Genomic DNA, 26795 nt, shown 5'->3' on the forward strand with positions numbered 1-26795 from the left:
AATTCATTAAGCACAGGACACTGGGATAATTGTCTTGCTGGAATGAAGGGAGCATTCGTGTGATCTTATTCAAGTTGGATATTCTTTTCTTTTTTTTCTTTTTTTATAGGAAGTGACTGATCCTGAGAAAGGATTTATAGATGATGACAAAGTGACTTTTGAAGTCTTTGTACAGGCAGATGCTCCCCATGGAGTTGCGTAAGTTTTTCTTTAATTGGGTGTTGTTAATGTGTTTTGTGCTGTAGTGAGGGCAACATTCTCATACTATCAGAGATGCATGTATTCCACAGATAAGCACCCTGTCTGTGCTGCCCCTTGGCACACATGGAACACACAGACATATATGCAGCTTCACATTCACTGCTTTGTTTATTAGATTTATAGAGCAGTTTTCTTATGCCAGACCCTGCTGTGCATTAAGAATATAATTATAGAGTCAACAAGACAGCCTTGGGTTTCTGTCCTCAAAGAATGTACATGCTGGTCTGGTAAAGGAGTAAGACCAGCATGTAAATAACTACAGCAGGAGTGGCTCTGTTTTTATTTTGAAGAGGTCAGGGATGTACAACATGGGAGCATCAGCATGTGCTGAAGGGGCCTTGGCCCACTGAGCGGTGAAGTAGTGAGTGGGGTGCCACAGAGCTTAGAGGAGGGCCTGCTAGGAGATGCGTCTGTCACTCATCCAGGAAGGCCTGTGTGCAAGAGGAAGTGTTGGCCTTAAAGAGTGGATGGGTGACTGGGTGATGAGGAGGGACAGTGGAATTTGGGAGTAGGGAGAACACATGAGTGAAGACACTAGCAGGGAAGTTTGGGATTGGGCAGAGTATCAGGAAAGTGTGCAAAGTGGAACTGAAGGCTGAGATGATAATTTGGGATCATGTTATAGAAGACCAACACATTTAAAATAATATATTTCAGAGAGGAAGGAAGAGGGGGGGAGGGAGGGAGGAAGGGAGGGAGGGAGGGAGAGAGAGAGAGAGAGAGAGAGAGAGAGAGAGAGAGAGAGAGGGAGAGAAAGAGAGAAAGAGAAACATCAATAATATTTCAGTGATGAATCATTGATTGGCTGCTTCCTATCCGCCCTCCACTGGGGATTGGTATCAAGCCCACAACCCTGATAAGGAATTGAACTGTGACCTCCTGATTCATAGGTCGACATTCAACCACTGAGCCACATCAGCTGGGCCCAACACACTTTTTAAGGCCCAAAGCGAAATAATAACACTCTCTCCAGAAAGAAGTTAAGTGACAGATTCCAGTGTCTTGCTTGTGATATTTTGTTTCCATATGGCCCTGCTCTTGGTCAAGAGTGCACCATTGGTTGACCTGGATGGAATGGGGCAGAGAGCAGTGGAGTGGCCCTGAAGGAGCTGGTACTTAGTCCAGGTCCTGGCTAATGTGGCCTGGGGGTGGCACTGGGAATTTTTTTAAAAGCAGATAACATTAATTAGTTTTATGTTAATTGGACCAATACAGGAGGAATTAGGCTTTTTTTCTGAGTTGCCTTTTCAAAACACACACGCTGTATTCTAATATCAGAAGTGGAGGGCTGAAACAAGGTATTGCTAATTTTTTTGATCTCCTCCCCACCCCCTTCATTTAAAAACACTTATCCCTATGTCTCTTGTCTTAAAAAGTAGATTGGGGTTTTCAGCCTTACCAATCAGAACATTAATTGGCTTAGCCACACTTACCAAAACTTATTCAGCCATTATCACCTTTATGGTTATAGTTCTTAAAATAACAATCTGTAATTTGTGATTCTTGCATTAAAAAATTACTTTTACACACATGTGCAAATTTTAACTGGGCCATTTTGACACACCTTGAGTGTGTTTGCCAAGGCCATGAACTAACCCCTGGAATTCGGAGTACTGTTGACATTTGATCTCATAGTAAATACCTCCTCTAGGATTGGTCACACTTAGTGGCAATCACGTTTATATCTTTGCACTACACACACACGGGAAGGTGGAGATGGAGGTGGGGGATTGTCCTGCTTTCAGGTGGTATCCTCTTCAACTTCCTGTTTTGGCGGGGGTGGGCTGGGGTGGACTATTAACTCTGAGAAAAAAAAAATCTATCTTCTAACCAACCACCAAAAGAAAAGAGTAAGAGAAAAAGCTATAGATGTTTAAAAGTCTGCATCACAACTTGCCAGTATACATGCTTATCTTTTCTGTGTATATGATTACAGAAAAGAGGGGTCTCAGCTATTTCCACTTCTTGCTGACTACACATGACCTAATGTGCATGTAATAGAACCACAGTGGGTGTCATTTTGATAGAAGTATATAGAATTTAAGCCCTGTCTGTGAGTGCTGATCTTGGTAAATGATGGCATTGCTACTATCAGCAGACAGTGTTTTAAGCTGCTTCTTGAACACTGAGATTGAATTAGCACTGGTCCACACACTTGGGCGGACAGTCAGTGACCATTGAAGGGAACCCTGTGATAAGAACTCTTGGCCTTGGTGTCCTCCATGTCACAGGCCTAGTTGATGAGTTATTGCCTTGGAGGGATGCTTGGCCTTCATTCCTGTGTCAGGATGGTGGGAAGTGAAATGTTGGCCACCATGTTGACATCTCATCGAATCGCTCCACACACATTGCAGAAGCAAGGGGGTGTCCTGTGCAGTTTTCCCTCAACCTCAAACTGATCTTGTAGGTGGGATTCAAAGAAGCACACGGGCTATGTCGGTTTAAAGAATCAGGGAGCGACTTGTTACATGAACAGCCTGCTGCAGACTTTATTTTTCACAAATCAACTACGAAAGGTAAATGGATGGTATTTCTCTCCCCAACCTCCACCCACCCTTTTCTCTCAAGTGTTAAGGCACAAGCAAAACTCTCTCGCCAACTTTCGTCTTATCTTCCCGTATCACAGTGCTGTCTCCAGAGAGGGCCCCTGTGTTATGCTTGTGCATATTTTTATTCCTCAGTGTTTGGACACTTTCAAAGCTAACTGGGGTGATCAGAAGTTCTCTACAGCTAATAATCCTAACTTTGAGCTAGAAATAATATGGGTTTGTTTTAGATCTGAAAGCCATGAACATGATTTGAAAAGTTCTTTATAAAAAAATTCTTCAGTTAGAAAACTACTGGCTGCGACATATAATTTTCAGCTATTATAGGTAAAACTTATATTTGTAAGAATAGTTAAGCCAGAACAAACCTCCTTTGAATCTAACGTAGGAGAGAGCCGTGAGCAGCATGGAGCAGTGCAGGCAACACGGACTCCTGGTTGGGGGGCACCACTGGCTGGTCTGCTGGTTCTCTATGTTTGCGCTATTCTTCTAGTTAATTACCATAGAAGGATTTTATCCTGGGGATAGCTGAATATGGATAGTTTCAGTAGCATTTGTTTCATCAAATCTTTTGTTTACAAGTAATGTTAAGTTTAAAAATGTTGCTCCGAGAAGTATGACATGAGTGTGGTTCTCTTTTGGATGGTGAGCTATAGGTAATTAAAAAAAATATTTTGTCTTTTTTTTCTAGTTTGTTTCTAAAGACTTTTATGATTTTAAAAAAACAAAACACACTTTGTGGCCTATTTAGGGGATAACTAAAAGCCTTTATTAAACTACCTTAGCCATTGTGATATTAGAAAGTGTACTTTCACATCAAATTTCACTTTTATGACTTCTTCTAGGCCGTGTACATGATGCCAACAGAGGGTGATGATTCATCCAAAAGTGTCCCTTTAGCATTGCAGAGGGTGTTTTATGAACTACAACACAGCGATAAGCCCGTAGGAACAAAAAAGCTAACAAAGTCATTTGGGTAGGTATTCAAATCTGCCTTTCCATTCTGCTGCTTTTCTTACGGATGAGTGAGTTGCTAGAAGAAAGGGAGCGTAGTGTAGGCATTTAATTATGTCGGAGTGTTTTTATCATTGCATTTTATTTGACCTCTTTGGAAAATAGGGGCTTGGTTTTAGAAAATTGCTTGAGGAATAAGTCACCACTTAAAGCTTTACCTGTCAGGAAAAGGACATGTATAGTTTTTAAGTGAATGTGTACTTACTTGCGAACATGACCTCTCCTTGCAGTAAGTTGTTTAGAACAAGATAAAGTTGTGAACATTTGGGTGTCCTGATAAAACTTAGTTTATGTTTTAATTATAACCCCCCAAATAATCTTTGCAGAAAATGAATTTAAGAATAGTGGCCGATTATTTTACTGTGTAGTTTTTTGTTTTGTTTTTTTAATATATTTTATTGGTTTTTTACAGAGAGGAAGGGAGAGGGATAGAGAGTTAGAAACATTGATGAGAGAGAAAGATCCATCAGCTGCCTCCTACATGCCCCCCACTGGGGATGCGCCTGCAACCAAGGTACATGCCCTTGACCTTGACCAGAATCGAACCTGGGACCCTTCAGTCTGCAGGCCAACGCTCTATCCACTGAGCCAAACCGGTTTGGCCTGTGTAGTTTTTTTTTTAATCCAAGCTGCTTGTTAATTTATTCTTATTTGAAATGTCAAAGTTTCAATATAAACGTTCATTTTCTCTTTCCAAGGTGGGAAACTTTAGATAGCTTCATGCAACATGATGTTCAGGAGCTATGTCGAGTGGTAAGTATTAAGCTGTCATTGTATACTACTGACATCTAATATTTTGAAACACTGTCTGAAGCTGTTTTCAAGTAAAACCTCAGACCTACCTCACGTCACTATAATTCAGATATACCCATCTTCGTTCAGGACCAAAATTAGGCCAGAAGGAATTAGCAGTATCTTTCTAGTTAAAAATCCAAAAAGGATGAAAATAAGTTATTTGAAAGGGAAGTATGAGGGGAAACTTGAATTTAAATAGGGGGCAGCATACGTTTACTGTGTTAACCTGGAATATCTACCCGAGTTATTATAAAAGAAATCCCAGGTTGGCTACGTAGCCTTCCTGACTGCCCTGCTGCACTTCAGAAGGGTGACTTCTGTTACTGCCCTGCAGCGTCCCGGCCCCTCCTTTGCACAGATGTTCTGGTTGAGGCAGAGCTCTGTGTGGGTGATTCTCCCCCAAACCAGCTCTAGCCAACCAGCAGATCCCATTCTTCCAGTTGCGATGAAAGACACACACACACACACACACACACACACACACACACACACACACACAACATGACATGGCTGTTCAAGGTGATTGGCTGGGCAAGGTGTGTTTTCTTTTTTGCAGCACTAGCTGGGTTGAATCCAGTTCATTAAATATCCATGGACAAACCAGTCAATCCTGTTGACAGGCTCAACCTCATTAATCTCTTGGTGTGGACCAATACGAGTTAAGTTTAGTGCTCAATTTACATGCTTTTCCACAGAGGTAAAATGAATATAAAAAATGCTTCTAAAGGCACTACAGATTACTAATTCATTCCAAAGGCTGGATAGAGAGTTAATCTCAACTGTTGCATGTAGATATTTTTGTAAATATCCAACCAAGGAAGAAGACTTTATATATTTTTGATAATTGCATGCCAAAGGTCATAATATTTATAGTCTAGAATTTGACCATTGAAATTTCCTAGTCAAGTTGCAAATTACTGTATATTTATTAAACATAACATTTTCCTAAAGCCAAAATTTTCTCTTCCAGTTGCTTGATAACGTGGAAAATAAGATGAAAGGCACGTGTGTAGAAGGCACCATCCCTAAATTATTCAGAGGCAAAATGGTGGTATGTGGCCCTCTCTCTTCAAGAATGATTTTAAAATACTTAAAAATGCTAACAGTGTTCTGATTAATACTCACACCATGTCCTCTTCCTTTGTAGTCCTATATCCAGTGTAAAGAGGTGGACTATCGATCTGATAGGAGAGAAGACTATTATGACATCCAGCTGAGCATAAAAGGAAAGAAAAACAGTAAGTTGTGTGCACGCAATGGCCTGCTGCCTGTCTGGTAATTTCTGTTGCGGTTCAGTGCTTCCTTACAGAAGTGCTTGCCATTGAACTGGAGCATAGACAGCCACGTGCCCAAACGCTGCGTGCACAGCTCACCCAGTGAACACGCACACGCAGCCCTGCCTGGCCCTTCCCATCACTGCCTCCTCCGCAGGGGAAACCACTACTTGAGTTTCTAACATCCTGTTATAGGTTGTATTTGCATGTTGTAAATATTTATGTAGGATGTAGTGCCTTTCTCACTTTGCTCAGCATTACTTCTGTGCAATTCACCTATGCTGTGAGTAGCAATAATTTGGTCATTTTCATTGGCTTACAGCATTCCCCTTTGGAAATGTATTACAAGAGTTTTGAAACCATCTTTTTTTGATAGATGTCTGGGTTGTTTTCACTGTGAGGCTGTTAGGCATAAGCTCCTTGGCCATGCTTATTTCTGTCTCCGGGGCACATACATATTCACATTTATGATGAGTGGGATTGCTGGCTCACAGGGTACACACATGTTAAGCTTAATAGATAAAGTCAGCAGTTTCTCAAAGGGGTTTATCAGTCGTGTAACCACCACCCCTCTCCCCCCCCCCCCAACAATGTGTGGGAGCTGTCAGTTACCAGATTGAATGTTTTGGTGGGAGAATGGTGCTCTCTGGGCTTTAATTCACACTACAGATCATGAAGTGGTCGCTTTTTCCAGTACCTATTAGTAATATGGCTATCTTTCTGAACATAATGGAATACAGTTCATAAAACTTGCAGCCAAGGACATTAAGTTATCATCACCTGTGTGATTTCTGTTGAATCACCTTTGTCATCTTTATGGCTGTGTTTGCCGGCTGTGTGGTATGCCTGGTAATCTTTCATTGGGTGCCAGCCGTTGTGATTTTGATGGGTGTTTGCATGCGCTTAACCTTTGTTCTAGGGCACAATTAAGTTACTTGTCAATAATTTGTTTTTTTCAAGTCTTGCCTTTCAACTTTGTCAGGTGGGAGCACAACAGTTTTTAGTTCAGGGCTAATTTGTCCTCACAACTGAGGCAACACCTGAGTTTCAGCCTGAAGTCCTAGGAGGCTTTCCCTTGAGGCAGGAGGGAACACAGACCAGTCTCAGGCTGGTGTGAGCTCTGGGGCCCGTGCCTCTATCGTGAGGTGGTTTGTCCCCCGGCCCCAGATAATGTCCTCACTCTCCTGAGTACAGTGACCTGCATTCACCGCAGGCTCCAGGACCCTGTGCGCCACTGGCGCTCTCTTCCTCCACAGCTGTCTGCCCTTGGGCTCCCTGTCCTGCACATTTGAGCTTCCTTGGCCCCTCAGGCCTGTTTGAGTTTCTTCTCCCTGGAAAGTACACGTAGTTGGGATACTTGCGGGCTCTCAGAGGTCACCGCTCCGCACTGCCTGTCATCCGGAGTGTGGGCAGTGTTGTTTTCCATGCAGTCCAGGGTTCTACCGGTCCAGTGCAGGAGAGGAAGTCCGGCTCCTGTTACTGTCACCAGCAGCACAGGAGCCTTCCTGTCTGCACGCCACTTCTGGGTGGGGTCGCTGAGGCGTTCCCCCAGAGTGGGGCTCGCCTTTTCACTCTTTTTGTGTAACAGAATTTCGTAACTTAAGTGATCACCAGCGTATCAATCTTTGTTTTTTGTGTCCTAAGAACATCTGCCCTGAAGTCATAAGATATTCTCTTATCTGTTATTGTTCTATCTTTTCTGTTTATCTACAACCCACCTGTAATAGTTCTTTTTGCATGTGTGGGATGTTAAGATTCGCCACCCCTCACCTCTTCCCCTTGGATGTCAAATGGTCCCATCATATTCTCCTCATTGCTCTGCGATGCAGTTTAATGGACACTTACACGATATTTAAAGTGCACATCGTATTTGACATGCGTATGCTTTGTGAGGGATTACTTTCATCTGATTAGTGAACACATCCGTCACCTCACGTGTTTCATTCCTGTATTTCTTTTGCAGAGAACACTTAAGTTCTACTCTACTTTCAATTGTACAATATGGTTTAAACAACTATCGGCACCATGTTTTACACTAGGTCCTCAGACCTTACTCATGTTATATCTCAAAGTCTGTGCCCTTTACTACCCTCCCTAGTCACCCCCCCCCCATTCCTTCTCACTTTCTACATTCTCTTAATAATTGTAGCTTTATAGTAAGTGCTTGAGTCACAATTTGTTACTTGCTTTTGTTAAAATCTTAGAACACTGACTCCATGTTATTTTTGTAAGAACCTTAGGAAACCATGTCATGAGCATTTAGGCCTTTGCTGGATTAGTGAAGGTGGTATGGCAAGTTTAACTGCTCTCTGTTCGGGGCTGAGAGGTACTGCTCGCAGTCAGTCAGTTACATTCCCTTCCCTGGCATTCCTAAATGTATGGCGTTGGCTTTATTGTAATCAAAGCTTTACTGATAATTTCGGCTGACTTTTTCCTTTCTCTCTTTAAAGTATTTGAATCATTTGTGGATTATGTGGCAGTAGAACAACTAGACGGTGACAACAAGTATGATGCCGGGGAGCACGGCTTGCAGGTAACTTGGACATTTGTACCAGTGTCTTGGTGTAGCTTTTCACTTTCTTCTCAAATCTTTTGCTTAATTGTGAACTAACAATTTCCTCATAACTTTCCATATGCTGCTGTTATTTAGAACTCAAAAGGATTTCATATCTTAGCCTAGACAGTATATATTAGAGAGCTCTGAGTGTGCGGCTGGTGGGGTTGAACGGGAAGGGCTAGGAAGGTGTCAGCAGGACATTGAAGCAGTTTTTTATTAGAGGTAGGACTGTCACCGGCACACCCTAGGCTCTGTCCCCATGTTTGACGACTTTTCCAGTTCACTCGTTCGTTACTCTGTTTCTCCCGTTCCTGGTGTCAGTGCACGGGCTCTCCTCAGTTCCTCCTAGTCACACATAGAATTTCTCAGGCACGTGGAGTCTGCATTTGCTGGTGATAACAGTTTTCTGGGGATCCTGACTCCAGAATGAGGAGTCATTTTCTGATATCTGTTCCATGATACTTGGTGCCCCACTTGTTTTCACATTGCCCTTCAGGAGCTCTGAATTTCTGGCAGAGCAGGGAGCGTCCACGGTCGGATAATTCATGTTGCTGATGTGCCACTTAGCAGTGGGCCACAGGCCTGCTCTTCTGCTTGGTCGGGCCTTTCGGGACACCAAGCAGTAAGTCACTTGGATGTGCCAGGACATACCTGTGTTACTCAGGAGAGTTACCCTTAACCACACTGGCTATTTGGGGTCTGGGCGAGCAGTATGTATTTCCGCATCATAGATACAGCATCAGGGGACAGTGGTGGAGTAATAGTTCTTTTGTTATTATTTCAGGGTGTATTGAAACCATGCCAGTCCTTTGTGTGGCAGTAGGTTCTGGGATTTGTTTTTCCTTCCAGATGCCCTATCCCCTTAAATACACTAATGTATATCATAGAGCATTGCCAAGTAGCTTGCCTGATACAGCTACCAGTTCCTTTAGGTGGTCGTTAAAGTGCCGAGGGAAAGTCTGGGTTGGAAATCAACCTGATGAGGGTCACAGGTGGCCTGGAAGTGGTTGAGTTGGCAAAGGCTTACTTTCGAGAGGGAAAAAGCATTGGCTGAGGTGGAGCAGAGATGGGAGAGGCGTGAGCGCTGTGCAGGCACAGGCCCCGGAGGAGCCGAGTTTGGGAGTTGGGGTGTCTGCACAGGCAGCAGGGAGAGGCCATGTTGCTGGCACTGACTCGGAACGTTCTTCAGATGTGGTCTGAGCAGTAAGTGCTGTGAGTGTGCTCCACAGTAAGATGAAAGTCCGGGGCAAGGACGCCGCTCACGGAGAGTCCCCCAGCATAGCCGCTCGCCGTGCGGCTCTGTCCAGGTCTTCCTAGCACTCCTTCGCTTGCGTTACTGCATTTTCTCTTAGGCTTTTCCACCTGGTCGTTTTTCCTGTGTTCCTCCATATTTTTCATAGTGTTAAATGACTATAAAATATGTCAGAAAGTGACCAAACCTTAATTTACTCAACTATTCCCTTGTTGCTGGATATCAAGATAGAATGTCATCCTTAGGGAACTCTCACATGCAGTAAATATACAGTGGGGCCTTGACTTACGAGTTTAATTCGTTCCGTGACAGAGCTCGTAACTCAAATTACTCGTATATCAAATCAATTTTCACCATTACAATGACACATGATGCTGGGCTGATGTTGTGGCGTTCACTGTGACGTTCGCTGCGCCAACTAGCGGTGGGGTATCTGAAGCTGGCATGTAACCCGAATTTTAGCTCGCAACTCAAAGCAAAAAATCAGCCGAGAAACGGCTCATATCTCGAAAAACTCTTTAGTCGGGTCACTTGTAAGTCAAGGCCCCACTGTAGATCTAAATATTTTTTGTTTGTTTTTGTTAATCATCACCTGAGGATATTTTTTCCAAGATTATTTAGAGAGAGTGGAAGGGACGGGGGAGACTGAGAGAAATATGGTTGTGAGAAAGGCACTTCCATTGGTTGCCTTCCTGCACTTGCCCTGGCTGGGGTTGGGGATAAAACCCGCAACCCAGGTATGTGCTGGTTACTGGGAATCAAACCCATGACCTTTTGGTGCACAGGCCGACACTCTAACCCAGCCGTGGGCAAACTACGGCCCGCGGGCCGGATCCGGCCCGTTTGAAATGAATAAAACTAAAAAAAAACACACATCATTATGTAATGATGTTTACTTTGAATTTATATTAGTTCACACAAACACTCCATCCATGCTTTTGTTCTGGCCCTCCGGTCCAGTTTAAGAACCCATTCTGACCCTCGAGTCAAAAAGTTTGCCCACCCCTGCTCTAACCACTGAGAAACACCGGCCAGGACTAGGTCTACTATTTTAAAGGCACCCTAGATGGATGCCTAAACATTGCCTCTCCCATCAGAAGTCCCTAGCACGTTCCAGTCTTGCTGAGATAACTGCTGCTTTCATTGCTTTAAGAAATAACTGGCTTTGAACTAAATTTGCATTTCTTTTTCAATGTTCAGGAAGCAGAGAAAGGTGTGAAATTCCTTACATTGCCACCAGTGTTACATCTACAACTGATGAGATTTATGTATGACCCTCAGACGGACCAAAACATCAAGATCAATGATAGGTAATCTAAGTGGGTGTGGAGGTGTGAGTTGATCGGCACTCGAGTTTTTGGGGGAGGGGTGTTAATCTCAGGTGCTTTTTTTAGTCTGTATATGTATTTCGGTCTCATCTCTGATGTATTTAGGTTTCCCTTCTACCTAGGTGCCCAACAGCTGTCATTTTAAAGGAATACTTTTGCTTAAAATTGGAGCTGCTCTTGTGTATCTCCCTCTCAAGGAGCCCTAGCCACTCTGCAACGTGGCAGCTTGGAGTCTGTGAGGAGGGTGTTCCCCACTCCACAGACTCTGCAGTACCAAATGCAGCGTTACATTTGTTTAAGCAGGACTCTCCGATATATTGTAATATCTCAGTTGGTGTTGACTTGTAGAATGTGGTACAATTTTCAGGAATCCTGAAGTAGGTGTGCGTGTACCTTATTCCAGGTTGGTCAGCCACCCTTCAGACTTGAGGGGGAAATGTATGTAACACAGTCAGATTGCTTGCCACCAGCTGGGTTTTTGCTCATCTGCTTATCCCTTGTCGTTCTTTCCTGTGGAGAATAGAAGAAATTGTCTCCACCAGACCCCACAGACTGGCAGTCCGCAGACTAAATCCAACCTGCTGGTGTGTTTTGTTGGGTCCTTACCTTGGTTTTGTTCCTATTTTTATTGGAACTCATTATACAATTTCATTTAAAAATTCCTATTTCTGGCATCTTTTAGGAATTCAGAATATTTGGTGGCACTGGGCCAGAATTCCCGTGGCTCAGGCGCTGCCCTGTTAGGGTCATTGTGCATGCTCTGCCTCGGGCCCCAGCTGCCCAGCTCACTTCCTTCCTGCCTCTGACAGCACTCCCAGTTACCATTTAATTTAAAAGCTATGGAGCCAATAATTGGAAAATAAGTAGAGTCCAGGGTATTTTTAAAAATCATAGGGTGGGGTTCTTGTTTACATGTCCCCCTGCAGTTTTGATTTCCCCACATTTCTCAGCCTGCAGGATACCCGTAGTGGTCCCAGTCCTGCACTGTCAGAATCGCTCATTAACACACACGCAGAATTATTTCCATCCTAGAAAAACCACTGTGTACATTTATCACAAGACTCACTGTTGTGTTGTACCCTTGGATTGAACATTCTGTTAGGTATGTCAGTGCTTTGTAGCCATTTTTCTCACATCTAGCTTCAGGTCTTCTATTGACATATAAACAATTATTTGTTCTATTGAGCAGGAGCTGCCTCAGAAGGAGTTCATAGGGCCTCCCTAGTCAGATTCTTACTTCCCTTTCCAAGTAAAGATGAGCCCGTCAATTAGAAGGTCTAGCAATAAATAAAGCCTAGGAGAGAAATGTTTTACGTGTAAATGAAACCTGGATTTCTTTAAAAATGTTTTTTTAATAGGTTTGAATTCCCCGAACAGTTACCGCTTGATGAATTTTTGCAAAAAACAGATCCTAAGGACCCTGCAAATTATATTCTTCACGCAGTCCTGGTTCACAGTGGAGATAATCATGGTGGACATTATGTGGTTTATCTGAACCCCAAAGGGGATGGGAAAGTAAGTGCTGGGTGGGGCCGGGTTGGGGAAGGGGGGTGGAGTTGGATGTGATTGCCTATAGGGGACTTACTCTGACGCCAGCCCAGCCTTTCCCTGTTCCTCCTGATCGCTTGTTAGCAAACAAGCCTTCTTGGCCTCTGGTTGATCTGTATGTTCTGATGTGTATTAATTGCTGATACTCTAAAGTCAAATAGTAAATTAGTGATCATACTTTATGTTTGTATCTCTGTTAGTATTGAATGTCGGAACTCACAGAATTCCTTTACACCTAAAATGAGGCAATTATTTTCCACCTAGGAGTAACAACAGAATAGTTCTCTGCTACCTGGGCAGGGAAAGCAGCATTGATTGCATGGTATTCCATGTCCCCTGTTGTCCACACTGTGCAATGCTCCGTCTTTCTTGGTTCATGTGGATCTCATACATAATCTTCCCCAAGGGGAGCAAGTGAGGGTCTCAGGCTCTGTGTCCAGCAGCATAGGGGGCCTGGGAGGATTCCAAAGATGGAGCCTGCTTGGCTCATGCTAAGGGAACCCTCACAGCATCTTTAATTGTGAGGCTGAGTACCATTTAAAATGACTTAATCCCTGATGAAGAGTCTGGAACATAGCTTTGTACAGCTATGCTTTTTTTAAAGTCAGGCCCTTACTATGATAATCTATCCATAATAATAAAAATGTAATATGCTGATTAGACCAGACAGCCGAACATCCTTCCAGACAAAGCCGGGGCTGCGAGGGTGAATTTCGTGCATCGGGCCTCTAGTCTATATATAAAAGCCTAAGCAACCATTACGACCGGTTGACCAAATGACCGGTTGCTATGACACGCACTGACCACCAGGGGGCAGACGCTCAACACAAGAGCTGCCCCTGGTAGTGGTCAGTACACTCCCACAGCCAACCTCCTGTGGGTCCTCCTCCCGACCGGCCAGCTCCAGTCACCGGCCAGGCTGAGGGACCCCACCTGTGCACGAATTGGTGCACTGGGCCTCTATCTAGTATGTCATAAGGTATAGGTGATCTGTTCTAGGAAAACCCCGCTGAGCTTGTGTGCTCAGAGCGTGATCTCTCTGCTGATGTCTCGTTGCTCTCCTGTCCAGTGGTGTAAATTTGACGATGACGTGGTGTCAAGGTGTACGAAAGAAGAAGCAATCGAGCACAATTATGGGGGCCATGACGACGACCTCTCCGTCCGGCACTGCACGAACGCATACATGTTGGTTTATATCAGGGAGTCCAAGCTGAGTGAGTAGAGTGGCCTGTGGTGCTCTGCACTGTGGGGAGCTTTGTAGTCATTTCAGGAGTCATTGCTGTGGTGTGTAGGCCACGCTACAGGGACCTCAGCTGTGTCTCCTGTGCAAACCCATGCTCTGATTAGTCTTCCTTGTTTACAACATCTAGAGGCAGGAGGGGTTGGGCTTGTGGGCCGTGATGTGGACTTGTGGCACCCAGTCGTTTCCCTTTAATAGATTGCTATAGCAATGATGACGTGAAACGGGGACCTTCTAAGAAGGGGAAAGGAGAACCTGGTAGAGGTGAATGAAGATGCATTTGTCCTGCAGGTGAGGTGTTACAAGCTGTCACCGACCATGACATTCCTCAGCAGCTGGTAGAACGATTACAAGAAGAGAAAAGGATCGAAGCCCAGAAGAGGAAGGAGCGGCAGGAAGCCCATCTTTACATGCAAGTGCAGGTCAGCCTCAGCCTCCTGGGGCCCTGGTGGGAAGGGGGCTGCTGAGAGCCACACTGCTCTGAGGGCTGGCATGAACCTGGGCTATTGCTGACAGATCAGAGATTGCTCTGGGCAGCCCTTGAGTGTTACTAGCTGAGTGACTGTGTAGGCCAGTTTCCCGACCATTTGGAGTATACAATTCAGTTCAGGGTAAGGACATAGCTATGAGAAGTACAGAGCACCAATACATTATAAAGTATTTCTAAAAAGTGTCCTAAGGGGTTAGAGGGGTGAAGGCCTCAATGGAAGGGTACGTAAAAGGGAAGGTTCCCATCGGGAGACGAGCACAGCCCGGATGGGGTGTGGGGTGGTGGTATGCCAGGCCATGGAAAGCCTGACACAGTATGGAGAAGGCAGGAGAGGTCCAGCAGGGAGGTGAACTTCTAGGTGGTCCTGGTTCATGGCTCAGTGGTGATTACCTTCCTGGAAAAAGGTGCATTGTGTATTGCCCTCCTCCCTTTTTTGGTAACAGGTTGTTACTGATTTTTTTTTAGAGAGGAAGGGAGAGGGAGAGAGAGAGAAACATCGATGAGAAAGAAACCTCAATTGCCTGCCACACGCCCCCTACCGGAGATTGAGCCCACAACCCTGGCATGTACCATGACCAGGAATTGAACTGGCAACCTTTTGGTGCATAGGATGACACTCAACCAACTGAGAGATACCTGCTGGGCATATCATATCTTTATATTATTTGGTGATCACCATATAGATGGATTTTTAGCTAATGCTTTTAGATGAGTTAAGAATGGCTGCATGAAAATGTAGGCTTTTGTCTTTTCTAAATACATACTTGATTTCATTCTTAGTCATTTTGAAACTTTTCTCCTTGGGTCTTCTGAAGACCAGTAGTTTTCAGCATTTTATTATTTGAACTTACTATTTTTTTTAAATCCTCATCCTAGGATGCATTTATTGATTTTAGAGAGAGGAAGGGAGATAGAGATTGAGAGGGGGAGAGAGAGAGAGAGAGAAACATCGATTGGTTGCCTCTCCTATGCACCCCAACTGGGGATGGAACTCGAAACCTAGGTATATGCCCTGACCGGGAATCGAACCCACGACCTTATGGTGCTCAGGACAATGGTCCAAACAGCTGAGCCATCCCGCCAGGGCTGTTTGAACTTGTTCTTGATCAGCATGGTCTCATTGTATTTGTGTGTCAGTTGTTCTGTGTGTTTGTGCATGTTTTCAGATAGTTGCAGAGGACCAGTTTTGTGGCCACCAAGGAAATGATATGTATGATGAAGAAAAAGTCAAGTACACTGTGTTCAAAGTGCTGAAAAACTCCTCGCTTGCTGAGTTCGTCCAGAACCTCTCCCAGACCATGGTGAGTGCCAGCTGCTCTGCTGATGGTTTATTTTGACTTCCACGCGCCACCCTCCTTTATACCTGGATAAGAGAGTACCTTTTGCGGTAGGTGCTGTGTGCAGGCTGCTTGAGAAGTGAGGTACCTGACCACTCATTTCCTTCTGGGTGGTGCCTGTGTCTGCCCTGTGACTAATGTTTCAGCTGAATCAGCAGTGAAGGAAAGTTGAATGTAAACTCAAATCTTCTCTTTTCTACACCTTCCTGTGTTTCTTTTTCTTATTCCTTTTGTAAAATGGCCACTTGAGTCTTGGAAAACTAGTGATCCTGAAAGCAGGGAGATCTATGATTATTTTTCTTATAGTCATAGAATGGTTACAGTGGTACAGAAATAAAATATGAATTAACTTTGTTTTCATTTAATTTTTTTCCAGGGATTTCCACAAGATCAAATTCGATTATGGCCCATGCAAGCGAGGAGCAATGGAACCAAACGACCGGCGATGTTAGATAATGAGGCCGATGGCAACAAAACAGTGAGTGTTGTTGACCGCTGCACACCTCAGCGTGCTCCGCTGCTGGGACTGCAACATGCCTCCCCTGTGGTCCAGCCGGATACGTTTCTTCAGTACACGAGTATAGCTTTTCACTCTCATTCTGCATTAAAATTTTCTAAAATTGGCATCTCTTTTGGAAATAGATGATTGAACTCAGTGATAATGAAAACCCTTGGACAATATTCCTGGAAACAGTTGATCCGGAGCTGGCCGCTACTGGAGCAACGTTACCCAAGTTTGATAAAGATCGTAAGTGCCCACCAAACACCCAGCCACCGTCAGGGCAGTGTAGTTGGGTTCCTGGGCCATCGTTCCAAACATATTGCCTTAAATGTTATTCCCTCGCAAAAAAATCTTAGTAATTCCAAAAACGCTCATAAACCCCTGTTGTGGTCGAGGCTTCATGATGAAGTGAAGTAGGACTGGCCATGGGCTGTAGCGTCTGGGAGCAGAGGAGGGGAAGCAGTATTGAGGCATCATATGACGTTCCATCTTCAGTTGTGGCCCCATGTTTGCTGATCACATTGGTCCTTTATATACCGGCAGATCACACAGAGCAGGCATTGCAGCCTCTCTCTCAAGGGCCAGGTATAAATACAGTGGACTCTTGCATAGCATGGGCTTGAGCTGCATGGGCCTACTTATATGTGGATTTTTTAAAAAGTGCTGTATGTATTTTCCTCATGATTTCCTTAATAATCTTTCTCTAGCTTACTTTATTGGGAGAATATAGTATGTAATACATACATAAAATATGTGCTAATCAACGGTTTATGTTATCCATCAGGCTTCCAGTCAACAGGAGGCTATTAATAGTTATGTTTTCGGAGAGTCAGAAATTACATATGGATTTGTAACTGCTTGGGGGGTTTCCCTGACCCCCAAGTTGTTAAGGGTCAACTGTATTTCATGCCTTGTGGGCCATATGGTTTCTGCCTGGCATTGTAGCAGGAAAGTGGCCACAGAGGATGAATAAATGGATAGTCTAGCTGTATTGCAGCACTACTTTATATGAAAAGCAGGTGGATCAGATTTTGCTATAAGATTGTTTTTATTGCTGTAAGTGGTCACCTCTCTAGTGTAGCAAAGTCATACAACCCTACCATTATTCCCATGACAGCACCCAGCCATCTAGTTAGTACTAGATCTTGAAACTAGGATTTCTAAGCTCACTGCCCCAATTCCACCTTCACTGCGTCACATGGAGTGTTCCCGGGGGTTCGATGCTTGGAGTGGGAGCAGTCACAAGCCTGGTCTGACAGTTTTAGGCACAGTGAGCTGTCATTTCAGTGCCTCACTACGTTTACTGTCACTGTTTTAACAGTGTACTGAGTGGTAAGACCCTAACAAAACCTGTTTATGAACCTTGTAGATGATGTGATGTTGTTTTTGAAGATGTATGATCCCAAAACACGGAGCTTGAACTACTGTGGGCACATCTACACGCCAATATCCTGTAAAATACGTAAGTCCTGCTGCGCTCACCTCTGCCTTGATTCTGCTACAGTTGTGGTGTACTACAGCTTTGCATTCTTTTCTTTCTCTCCCCTAGGTGACTTGCTCCCAGTTATGTGTGACAGAGCAGGATTTATCCAAGATACTAGCCTTATCCTCTATGAGGTTTGGATGGTTTATTTTTCTATAATCAGTGTATTGTTAGCAGATAGGGGAGGAATTTTTTTGCTTGTTTGACTGTCCCTGTATTTGTTACGGGTAATGTCTACTGTTGAGGTGACCTTGAGTTTAGGATCACATTTGTAGATTTGTGATTTTTTTACCAATTGAGGATCAATCAGTGATTATTACATCTTTACGGATATTAATATTTCCCGTTAGCTTTTTAACATACTAAAAATACATGGCTGATAGAACTGGGTGTAGGGAAAATACATACAGAGTATGGCCATATTAAACATTAGACAAATGTTGCATTGTAACTGTTTCATTTCTTTTACTCTAGGAAGTTAAACCGAATTTAACGGAAAGAATTCAGGACTATGACGTGTCTCTTGATAAAGCCCTGGATGAGCTAATGGATGGTGATATTATAGTGTTTCAGAAGTATGTACTTTTTGAAGGATTTGATCACTTTGTACTGGTAGCAGAATTTTTTTTCCCAAGTTTTGTAACACTGACAAGATTGTGTTGAGACCCCGAGTCAGGTGTTGTTTGAAATGCCTCACAATGCTGACACGCTGGCTGTCTCTGGGTCTTGGAATTAGGTGTTGAGCATTTTCATCAATGCTCTGATTTCCTAAAAATGTCTACAGTGAGCATGAGCTCTGTTAGCATGGCCGCAAAGGTCTTTGTGAAATAGCAAGATGGTATTTCTTCCCTTAAAACATAGGGCATTTCTGAGAATGCAGCTACTTAGGTAATTGATTTAAACCTGCATGTTAAACCAGCAGGTCTGAGGTCTTAGTCTGAAAGCAGCCCGGTGTTACCCTTTTCTTGCTGTTAAAGCGTCTGGTGAGGTGGCCCTGGCATAGGGTGTGGACAGGCCACTTCTGTCGTGTCCTGCTGCCTTGGCCTGAAAGTGCCTTGGTCAGGGAGCAGGCTGTGCCACAGGCTGTGCGGGCCCCACACTTCACCGCAGCCCTTCCCCTTGTCTGTAGAGAAGAGGCTCCTGTTTCTGTATTGCAGTCAGGACGGCAAGCAGCACTGTGCCTAGCTCAGGCACACCTGTACGTGATGGCCTTTCCCCATGGTCCCTGCTTACAAAGGTCACTGGCAGACCCCCACCACCACCACCTTAAAATAGGACCCTGAGCTTCTGTCTGTGCCTGTTGGTGTCACTGTGGTGTGAGAGGTGATGACCCCTGGCCTGGGTTTTGATTCAGTCTACAAATGTGTGTGTTTTTTTCCTCCCCCCAGGGATGACCCTGAGAATGATAACAGTGAATTACCCACCGCAAAAGAATATTTCAGAGACCTCTATCACCGTGTTGATGTCATTTTCTGTGATAAGACAATCCCTAATGATCCTGGATTTGTGGTCACGTTATCAAATAGAATGAATTATTTTCAGGTATTTGATAAAGGCTCTTCTCCCTTCAGATTTTGCACCAGAAAAACCACGTTCTTTTAAAAAAAAAAAATGCTTGCTGATGAAGCTGATGGATTTGGTTCAGGAGGAGGGGTCAGTCCTGCTGGTCTGAGGAAATTTCTAACTAAAGTGGGTTGGTGCTAAGATGGCCATGGGAGCAAAGCTGTTCTTACCCCAGCCTCAGCCTCCTCATCAGCTACCATGTCCATCTGCACTCTTGTCCTTCGAAACCCTCTCTACCTGGCACAGTGTGCTTTTGGCGATGACGGCGGTCCATTGCTGCAGTTAGAACATGCCAAGTGTGAAGCATTTCAAAAATCATCAGGAAATTTAAAAATCTATAGGCTTCACCTTAAGAGTGAAAAAGCCTTTAAAAGTTTATCTTCATCAGATATGCTACTCGCATGGTGCTGTTAGGTAGTAAATTCCTAGGGCACTGGAATGCGGCCCCTCATCCCACATCGGGTGAAGATGATGGGGTGCCTCGTTAATAATGATGCTTATAAGCAAATCTAGTGCATTGCGGCAGTGTGCCCTGGCGTTCTGATGTCTGGCTTCTGCCCCCCCAGGTTGCAAAGACAGTTGCACAGAGACTCAACACCGACCCAATGCTGCTCCAGTTTTTCAAATCTCAAGGGTAAGCTACACACACACACGTGTGTTTGGTCCTTGCTGCATGCTTTCCATAGTTCATCCAAACATATTGGAGCTAATTTTAATAAACTGGCCACATCACCTGACATACCATTTCTTGCTTAGCTTCAGATACAGACTTGTCACCCCTCATATCTTGACCACACTACTCCAAGATGTCAAAATAATTGGCAGCCTCATCTCGAGTCAGACTTACTTTATAGATACATCATCAGTAAATACATCTCCCACGTGTCAGCTGGGTCCGTCCCAGCCAGACTTCGTGTGCTGTGCCACCATTGCAGAGAGCACTCGGGTGTGGCAGCCGGCGGGGCGTCGGGCTCAGGAAGTAGGAACATTCAATGGAACCCTGTGCCAGGTCCCAGTTGCAAGTCTAGGTGCAAGGCCAGTGGTTTGCTTTTCTGCTCAGTCACCGATATTTGTTTTAGGCGAATAAAGAAGTCATTTATTTACATGCTGTTTTCTTGTGTAGTTATAGGGATGGCCCAGGTAACCCTCTTAGACATAATTATGAAGGTACTTTAAGAGATCTTCTACAATTCTTCAAGCCTAGACAACCTAAGAAACTTTACTATCAGCAGGTATGAGTCCAAATTAATGTGCCCGTGGGTCATGAGGAGAAGCCTTGGGTTTTGTGGAAGCGCATCTAACAGGGTGTCTCTTTCCTTCACAGCTGAAGATGAAAATCACAGACTTTGAAAACAGGCGAAGTTTTAAGTGTATATGGTTAAACAGCCAGTTTAGGGAAGAGGTAAGTTTTTTAATGATATGAATCTTCATTTTTATTGGAGCTTATCTATGGTTTCTGTCTCTCTAGACCTTGATAACTAAAACAACAAAAGAAAGCAAGAGGAGTGATAGCCTTGTAGCGGCCCCTGGGTCCAGAGTTGGAGAGCCCATGCTGGTGTCCTCCTGCCACCACCTCTGAGCCCTGGGAGATGAATAGCAGTGCATCTGCCTGAGCCTCCAGGACTGCTTTCCTTACCGGTTTGGGCATCTTAAGTTGATGCCCTGCTGCTTGGCCGGAGCAGTATTTTCCTCGAACCCCGTCAGGCCTCAGTGAGGGCAGCCGGCCTGCCAGTGAGCTGACACTGACTCTGTGGGCCACTCCGGTGGCGTGTGCTTGTTGCATACAGAAGGCATGTGCAGCCACACTTTAGGTGGTTCTAGGAAGTGCGACTGCTGGGATCCCAAGTCCTTTTCACCGTTCTTGCTCGGCCATTTTTGAGGGAAAAGTTGAGTCACATGCCACAGACGTTCACATGTATATGCAGTTGATCAGTCAGGCTTAAATTGTAAAGCCGCCTGGTGCTCGCGGCCTAGAGCAGTGGTCAGCAAACTCATTAGTCAGCAGAGTCAGATATCAACAGCACGACGATGATATTTCTTTTGAGAGCCAAATTTTTTAAACTTAAACTATATAGATAGGTACATTGTTATTAACTTAATTAGGGTACTCCTAAGGCTTAGGAAGAGCCACACTCAAGGGGCCAAAGAGCCGCATGTGGCTTGTGAGCTGCAGTTTGCCGACCACGGGTAATCAGCCTTCTTTCTCACTGTGCTGGGATCAGAAAGGCTTGTAGGTGACCTTTCAGGGGGTCATTTCCTGAGAAGCTGCTCTGGAAATGGCAAACTTTTCACATCATAGTGGCATTTTTGTTTGTTTTTTATTATTTGATTCATTGGGGTAACATTGGTTAATAAAAGTACAGTTTTCAGATAACCAGAAAGTGGCATTTTTATTGTTGTTAATCCTCACCCATGGATATTTTTCCATTGATTTTTAGAGAGAGTTGAAGGGAGGTGTAGAGAGAGAAAGAGAGAAATATCAATGTGAGAGACACATTGATTGGTTGCCTCCCGCATGTGCCCGGACCAGGGCCGGGGATTGAGCCTGTATCTGAGGTGTGTATGGGATTCAAACCCGGGACCCTTCAGTCCACGGGTTGACACTCTATTTGCTGAGCCAAACCTGGGCTCAGGGCAAAAGTGGCACTTCTTAAAGTCCCCTCAGTACTTGGTGGGCTCCAGGTTTGGGCAGATGGTCTGAGTGAAGTCTCACACCAGGGGCCCTCATGGCGGGAACGTGAGTGAGAAAGTCCTGGGAGCTAGAGACAGCTGAGGACATCTATTGCTGTGTTTTCTTTCTTCAAGCAAAATTGGTTTGCGGTAGCAGATCCTTTATGTTTTCTTTAAAGCATGTGTTTCATCTTGTCATTTCTTAGGAAATAACACTATATCCAGACAAGCACGGGTGTGTCCGGGACCTGTTAGAAGAATGTAAAAAGGCTGTAGAGCTTGGGGAGAAGGCATCAGGGAAACTTAGGCAAGTATTTCCTGGAGCCCTTGGCGGCAGGAGGAGTGGTGACCAGCCCCAGCCCTGCAGTGTGCTGGTGGACACAGCACAGCCAGAACCCTGTGCCTGTTGCCAGATTCCTCTTTCAGCTGTTTTTTCACAACAGTTTTTAAATATTTCATAGTTAAGCCATCTTTTCCTCCTTTCCTTCCAGTCTCCTGATATTAACTACCTATAGTAAAAATGTGTGCTTTAGGTAGGAACGCCAAGCAGAGGAAGGATGTGATTACAATAGAATGATAACTGGAACTGGGAAAAGCTGCTGGGATTGCATTTGTGAAATTGGACAACGTTCAGGCTGTGGACAGAAGCCACAGATGTGATGAGCAGTTTTTATTTCAAAGAGCTGGGTGCTTTTCTTTTAATCCTCACCTGAGGATATTTTTTCCATTGATATTTTTTGAGAGAGTGGAGGGGGGGGATGCAGGAGAGAGAGAGAAACATTGGTTTGAGAGAGATGAATCAATTGGTTGTCACCTGCATGCGCCCTTGGGGTCCGAGTGCCGATGCTCCAACCACTGAGCCAAACTGGACAGGGCAGGGCGCTTTGCTATGTCGCCACACAGTCAGCTCAGGACAAAACTGCCCTTGTGGCTATTGGCTCCCAGCACGTTTTTTCTCTAATTTTAATATTTGGAGCCCTTTGTCCTCCAAAGGCTCGGTGAGAACAGCTTCACCAGTCCTGCCTCGCGTGGGTTTAGAGGGAGATTCATCAGCTCCAGGGACTCAGCCTCACCGAGGCTTGAGGTCACTCCGCTTGAATCGCACGCTCGAGGGGCCACCTGGCCAGTGTTGTGCCCTCTCCCATGGGTGCCTGCTTTCGACATTTCCAATCTTTTATAAAGACAGAAGACAAGCAAATCTTGATAGCTTTATAATACGAAAACAATTTGTCAGTGTGTTTTCCCATGAATTTATATCTTCCACCCCCATCCTGTTTGTACAGGCTGCTAGAAATTGTAAGCTACAAAATTATTGGTGTGCACCAAGAAGACGAGCTATTAGAATGTTTATCTCCTGCAACGAGTAGAACGTTTCGAATAGAGGTAACTGCCCTGCTCTTGGCACCAGGGAGAGCTCTGAGTCCTTGGTGGGTGGGGCAGCTGTCAGCCGCTTGCCCATTGTCTTCCTGCGGTAAATCCTACATACCGTACTCAGTACCATTTTAAATGTACATTTCAATGGCATTAGGCGCATCCACACCATCCATTGCCACAGTCCCCATCTTCCCCCAATAAAACTCCGTACCCACTAACGTCTCCCTCCGCCGGCCCCTGGCAACCACCATCCCACTCTGAATTGGACTGCCCTAGGTACCTCATTTAAGTACAATCATATATAGTCTTTGCACTTATACATTAATTTTAGATATGGGCCACCAGACAAATCTATTCAGAAACTGGGTCCCTGTTGGTTTCTAGAGTTGCTGAAATTACCACAGTAACTGGAAAAAAACATTATTGGGTGTCTTAAAACTCATCATTTTCCTTAAAAAAAACTTGGATATTTTCTGGCTCTGAATTCTTACCATTTTAACAAGCCCCAAACATGGTGTTTTGGCAAAAAATAATGACCTAATTGCCTCATTGCAGGAGCAGGTCAGAATTAAAGTGTTTTGTCTGCATCAGGTGCTTTACTCTGCTCCCTGTGTTTAACTGTGTCCCCAGGAAATCCCTTTGGACCAGGTAGACATAGATAAGGAAAATGAGATGCTGATCACAGTGGCACATTTCCATAAGGAGGTGTTCGGGACGTTTGGAATCCCTTTTTTGCTGAGGATACACCAGGTGAGCTTTTATAGGTAACAGGTTGAGAACGCATGTCAAAACTTGAAGCCTCGCCCCCCTTTTGGATTAGCGTTGCTAAATCTGCTTCCTGCCTCTGTGGGCAGACCAAGGGCTTTGGTGGCGTCCCCGTGGGCCATGAGCGCTGTCACGGTGCACACAGGTACGTGAGCACAGTGTCCTCCTGTCCGCAGGGCGAGCATTTCAGAGAAGTCATGAAGCGGATTCAGAGCCTGCTAGACATCCAGGAGAAGGAGTTTGAGAAGGTACGCGCGTGCTGGACGAGTAATCAGCGAGCAGCATGCTGGAGGCTTCCCGGGAGAGCGGCCTAGACTCTGCAGAGGCACCCCCAGTTCATGGAGGAGTTTTCATTTTTGTCTTTTAGTTTAAATTTGCCATTGTGATGATGGGCCGGCACCAATACATAAATGAAGATGAGTACGAAGTAAACTTGAAAGACTTTGAACCTCAGCCTGGTAAGAGCCCTCCCACTGCTTTCCTTCCGTGTGGGGGAGGTCCAGCTGGCCAGCGGTAAGTAGCTGGAGGCGGTGAGCTCGGGTTCGAGTCCCCTGCCCATTTCCACAGCGGGGCGGCCTGGGCTTGCTGACCTCCTTTGTGATAGGAGGAACAGTAGCCTGAACCCATCGAGTCTCTTAAGGATTAAAAGGTGGCTTGCGTCACGTGGTGGCTGAAAGAACTAAGCTCCAAGGTCGAGGTGTGAAGGCTCTGTGTGGTCGGCAGGCTCTGGCAGAGCTGCCCGTAGAAGCTGCCGAGGCAGGCAGGCAGAGTGTGGGCGCGTTTGGCTCAAGCCCCAGCCTCACTGTGAACCCCCACCTGGTCGCTGTGAATCCCCACTTGCTTGTGTGGCCGCCCCAGGTGTAGGGGTCCTGGTACTTGTTCTGTGGTCTCATCGCCCCTCTTTCCCCACCAGGTAACATGTCTCACCCGCGGCCGTGGCTAGGGCTCGACCACTTCAACAAAGCCCCAAAGAGAAGTCGCTACACTTACCTTGAAAAGGCCATTAAAATCCATAACTGACTTCTTCACCCATGCATGCAAGGCGAGGACGGCGTGTGGGTGTGCCCCTTTAACAGCGAGGACTCTGGCACACGTGCACTTTAGCGAGTCTTCAGAGGAGGATTTGCTGCTGGTGTTCATTTTATTTTGTTGAGGCAGTTCAGTTTGGCTTCTCTGTATCTATTGACTGCCCTTTTTGAGCAAAATGAAGGTGTTTTTATAAAGCTTGGATGCCAATGAGAGTTATTTTATGGTAACCACATGCAAGGCAACTGTCAGCATTCGGGGAGAAGAGGTTAGTGGGACGCGTGACGCTGGCAGGAGGTCTCTAGTCTGTCTAGTTGGCAGAAGCTGCCTGGCTGCCTGCTGGGGGTCCCGGCCTCCACCCGCAGCCAGGAAGTCGTATGTTTAGGCTTGTCTGACGTATTTCCTTCAGTTATATTTCAATGGCCTTTTGTGCATCTGTAAAGGCAAAACAGAGAAACTCACAAGCTAATAAATAGCACTCTTTCCTTCACTGCGTGTCCTGTCGCCCCTTCCTCAGTCCTCTCCCAGCCGCCTGGGTCTTTCCATAAACTGTCTCACTTCCGTCAGCCACTGCTGCTCTGCAGCTCATTGCAGAGTGGGAGCACGGAGCAGTCTGACAGCCGTCCTGGGGTCTTTTATTAAATGGAAAGCACTGTTAATTACAATTAAGGTGTATAAGCTGCCTGTCGGCAGACTGATCTCGCATTCATGTGAGCAGGTGAAAGATTATACATAGAATTTCCTTAAAACACAACAGATGAACAAGAGAGCCTTTTAGCAAAGAGGGCATGCTCACTAGTGGTAGTAAGCTGTTGACTTTGTATAAAAGTTAAAAGAAAAAAAAAACAGGAAAAATGAAATTGTATATTTAATGAATGAACATGTACAATTTACTGCTGGGAGGAGGTGACTTTTTTGTTGGGTGAATCTACAGGTGACTCACTGATGTTGATATTCATTGTGTGTAGTTTATTTCAGTCCCGACCTTTTATTTTGGAGCTAAATGCCAGCTGCGTGTCTAGTTTTGAGTGCAGTAAAATAGAATCAGCAGATCACACTTTTTTTTTCATTCTTTTCCAGTATTTTTTGTTTGTTTCTGTAGCAGCGGTGTACACCAACTCTTCCTGTATATTGCCTTTTTGCTGGAAAATGTTGTATGTTGAATAAAATTTTCTATAAAAATGATAATTCAGTGAGTGATGTGGAAGTTGAGGAAGATTTCTGGCCTCCCCAAAAAGGGGCATGGAAAACCTTTTCATTTATAACAAGGTTTTACCGAGCTGTCTTACCCCCCTCACCCCCACTGCCCCGACCCCCAAATTTCAGTATTGCTGATGTATAGTTCTGCCTTGTTTTTTTTGCCTTTTACTAGTTTCATTTAAGCTTAAGGAATAAGAGGTTTTCCAGGTGAGAACCATATACAAATAAGAGGACTGGAAATATTGAAATGGTGGAACAGGCCGCCAGCATTTGAGCGGCTGTGGCCTGCCTCAGTGCACTGTTCCTGGTCCCCAGGTGGTCTGTGCCCCGTGATCCCTTTCCAGATTCCACTGGGACACGTGCTGTCACACCCTGCGCTGCCCTGGGCCGGTGTGTGGATCGCACCGTGCCTCCTTCGTCCAAAGAACATGTTGATTTTTGTGTTTTGGGTTCTGGCTAAGGGTAGATTATATAGTCTTAGGTCACAGACAGAATTCTCCCTGAAGTTATTAAATGAATCTTTTTGCAAAAAAACACTTTGCAGTGTGGGTGTTTCCTTTGCCATCTACT

General features: G+C 44.9%; 1 protein-coding gene across 10 annotated transcripts in view; it reads left to right on the top strand.

Moving 5' to 3' along the window:
- The window catches only part of USP7 (ubiquitin specific peptidase 7), a 66653-nt gene extending 40440 nt beyond the window's left edge, over window positions 1–26213 (top strand). For 6 of the 10 annotated variants that reach the window (XM_036310406.1, XM_036310409.1, XM_036310410.1 and 3 more), the window contains 27 exons: window positions 110–198; window positions 2669–2777; window positions 3653–3783; window positions 4520–4574; window positions 5587–5667; window positions 5764–5854; window positions 8341–8423; window positions 10900–11009; window positions 12386–12542; window positions 13645–13789; window positions 14107–14237; window positions 15472–15606; window positions 16019–16120; window positions 16285–16390; window positions 17514–17606; window positions 17694–17761; window positions 18102–18202; window positions 19016–19169; window positions 19757–19824; window positions 20314–20422; window positions 20515–20592; window positions 22067–22167; window positions 23144–23243; window positions 23856–23984; window positions 24176–24247; window positions 24367–24457; window positions 24913–26213. In XM_036310406.1, coding sequence (XP_036166299.1) covers window positions 110–198; window positions 2669–2777; window positions 3653–3783; window positions 4520–4574; window positions 5587–5667; window positions 5764–5854; window positions 8341–8423; window positions 10900–11009; window positions 12386–12542; window positions 13645–13789; window positions 14107–14237; window positions 15472–15606; window positions 16019–16120; window positions 16285–16390; window positions 17514–17606; window positions 17694–17761; window positions 18102–18202; window positions 19016–19169; window positions 19757–19824; window positions 20314–20422; window positions 20515–20592; window positions 22067–22167; window positions 23144–23243; window positions 23856–23984; window positions 24176–24247; window positions 24367–24457; window positions 24913–25019 — 2796 coding nt within the window. In that variant the 3' untranslated portion in view covers window positions 25020–26213. The other 4 variants (XM_036310408.1, XM_036310407.1, XM_036310411.1 and 1 more) reach the window with 4 other exon arrangements.
- The last annotated feature ends 582 nt before the right edge of the window (window positions 26214–26795 follow it).

Source organism: Myotis myotis, unplaced genomic scaffold (assembly GCF_014108235.1).
Source record: "Myotis myotis isolate mMyoMyo1 unplaced genomic scaffold, mMyoMyo1.p scaffold_m19_p_5, whole genome shotgun sequence".
NCBI classification, from domain to species: domain Eukaryota; kingdom Metazoa; phylum Chordata; class Mammalia; order Chiroptera; family Vespertilionidae; genus Myotis; species Myotis myotis.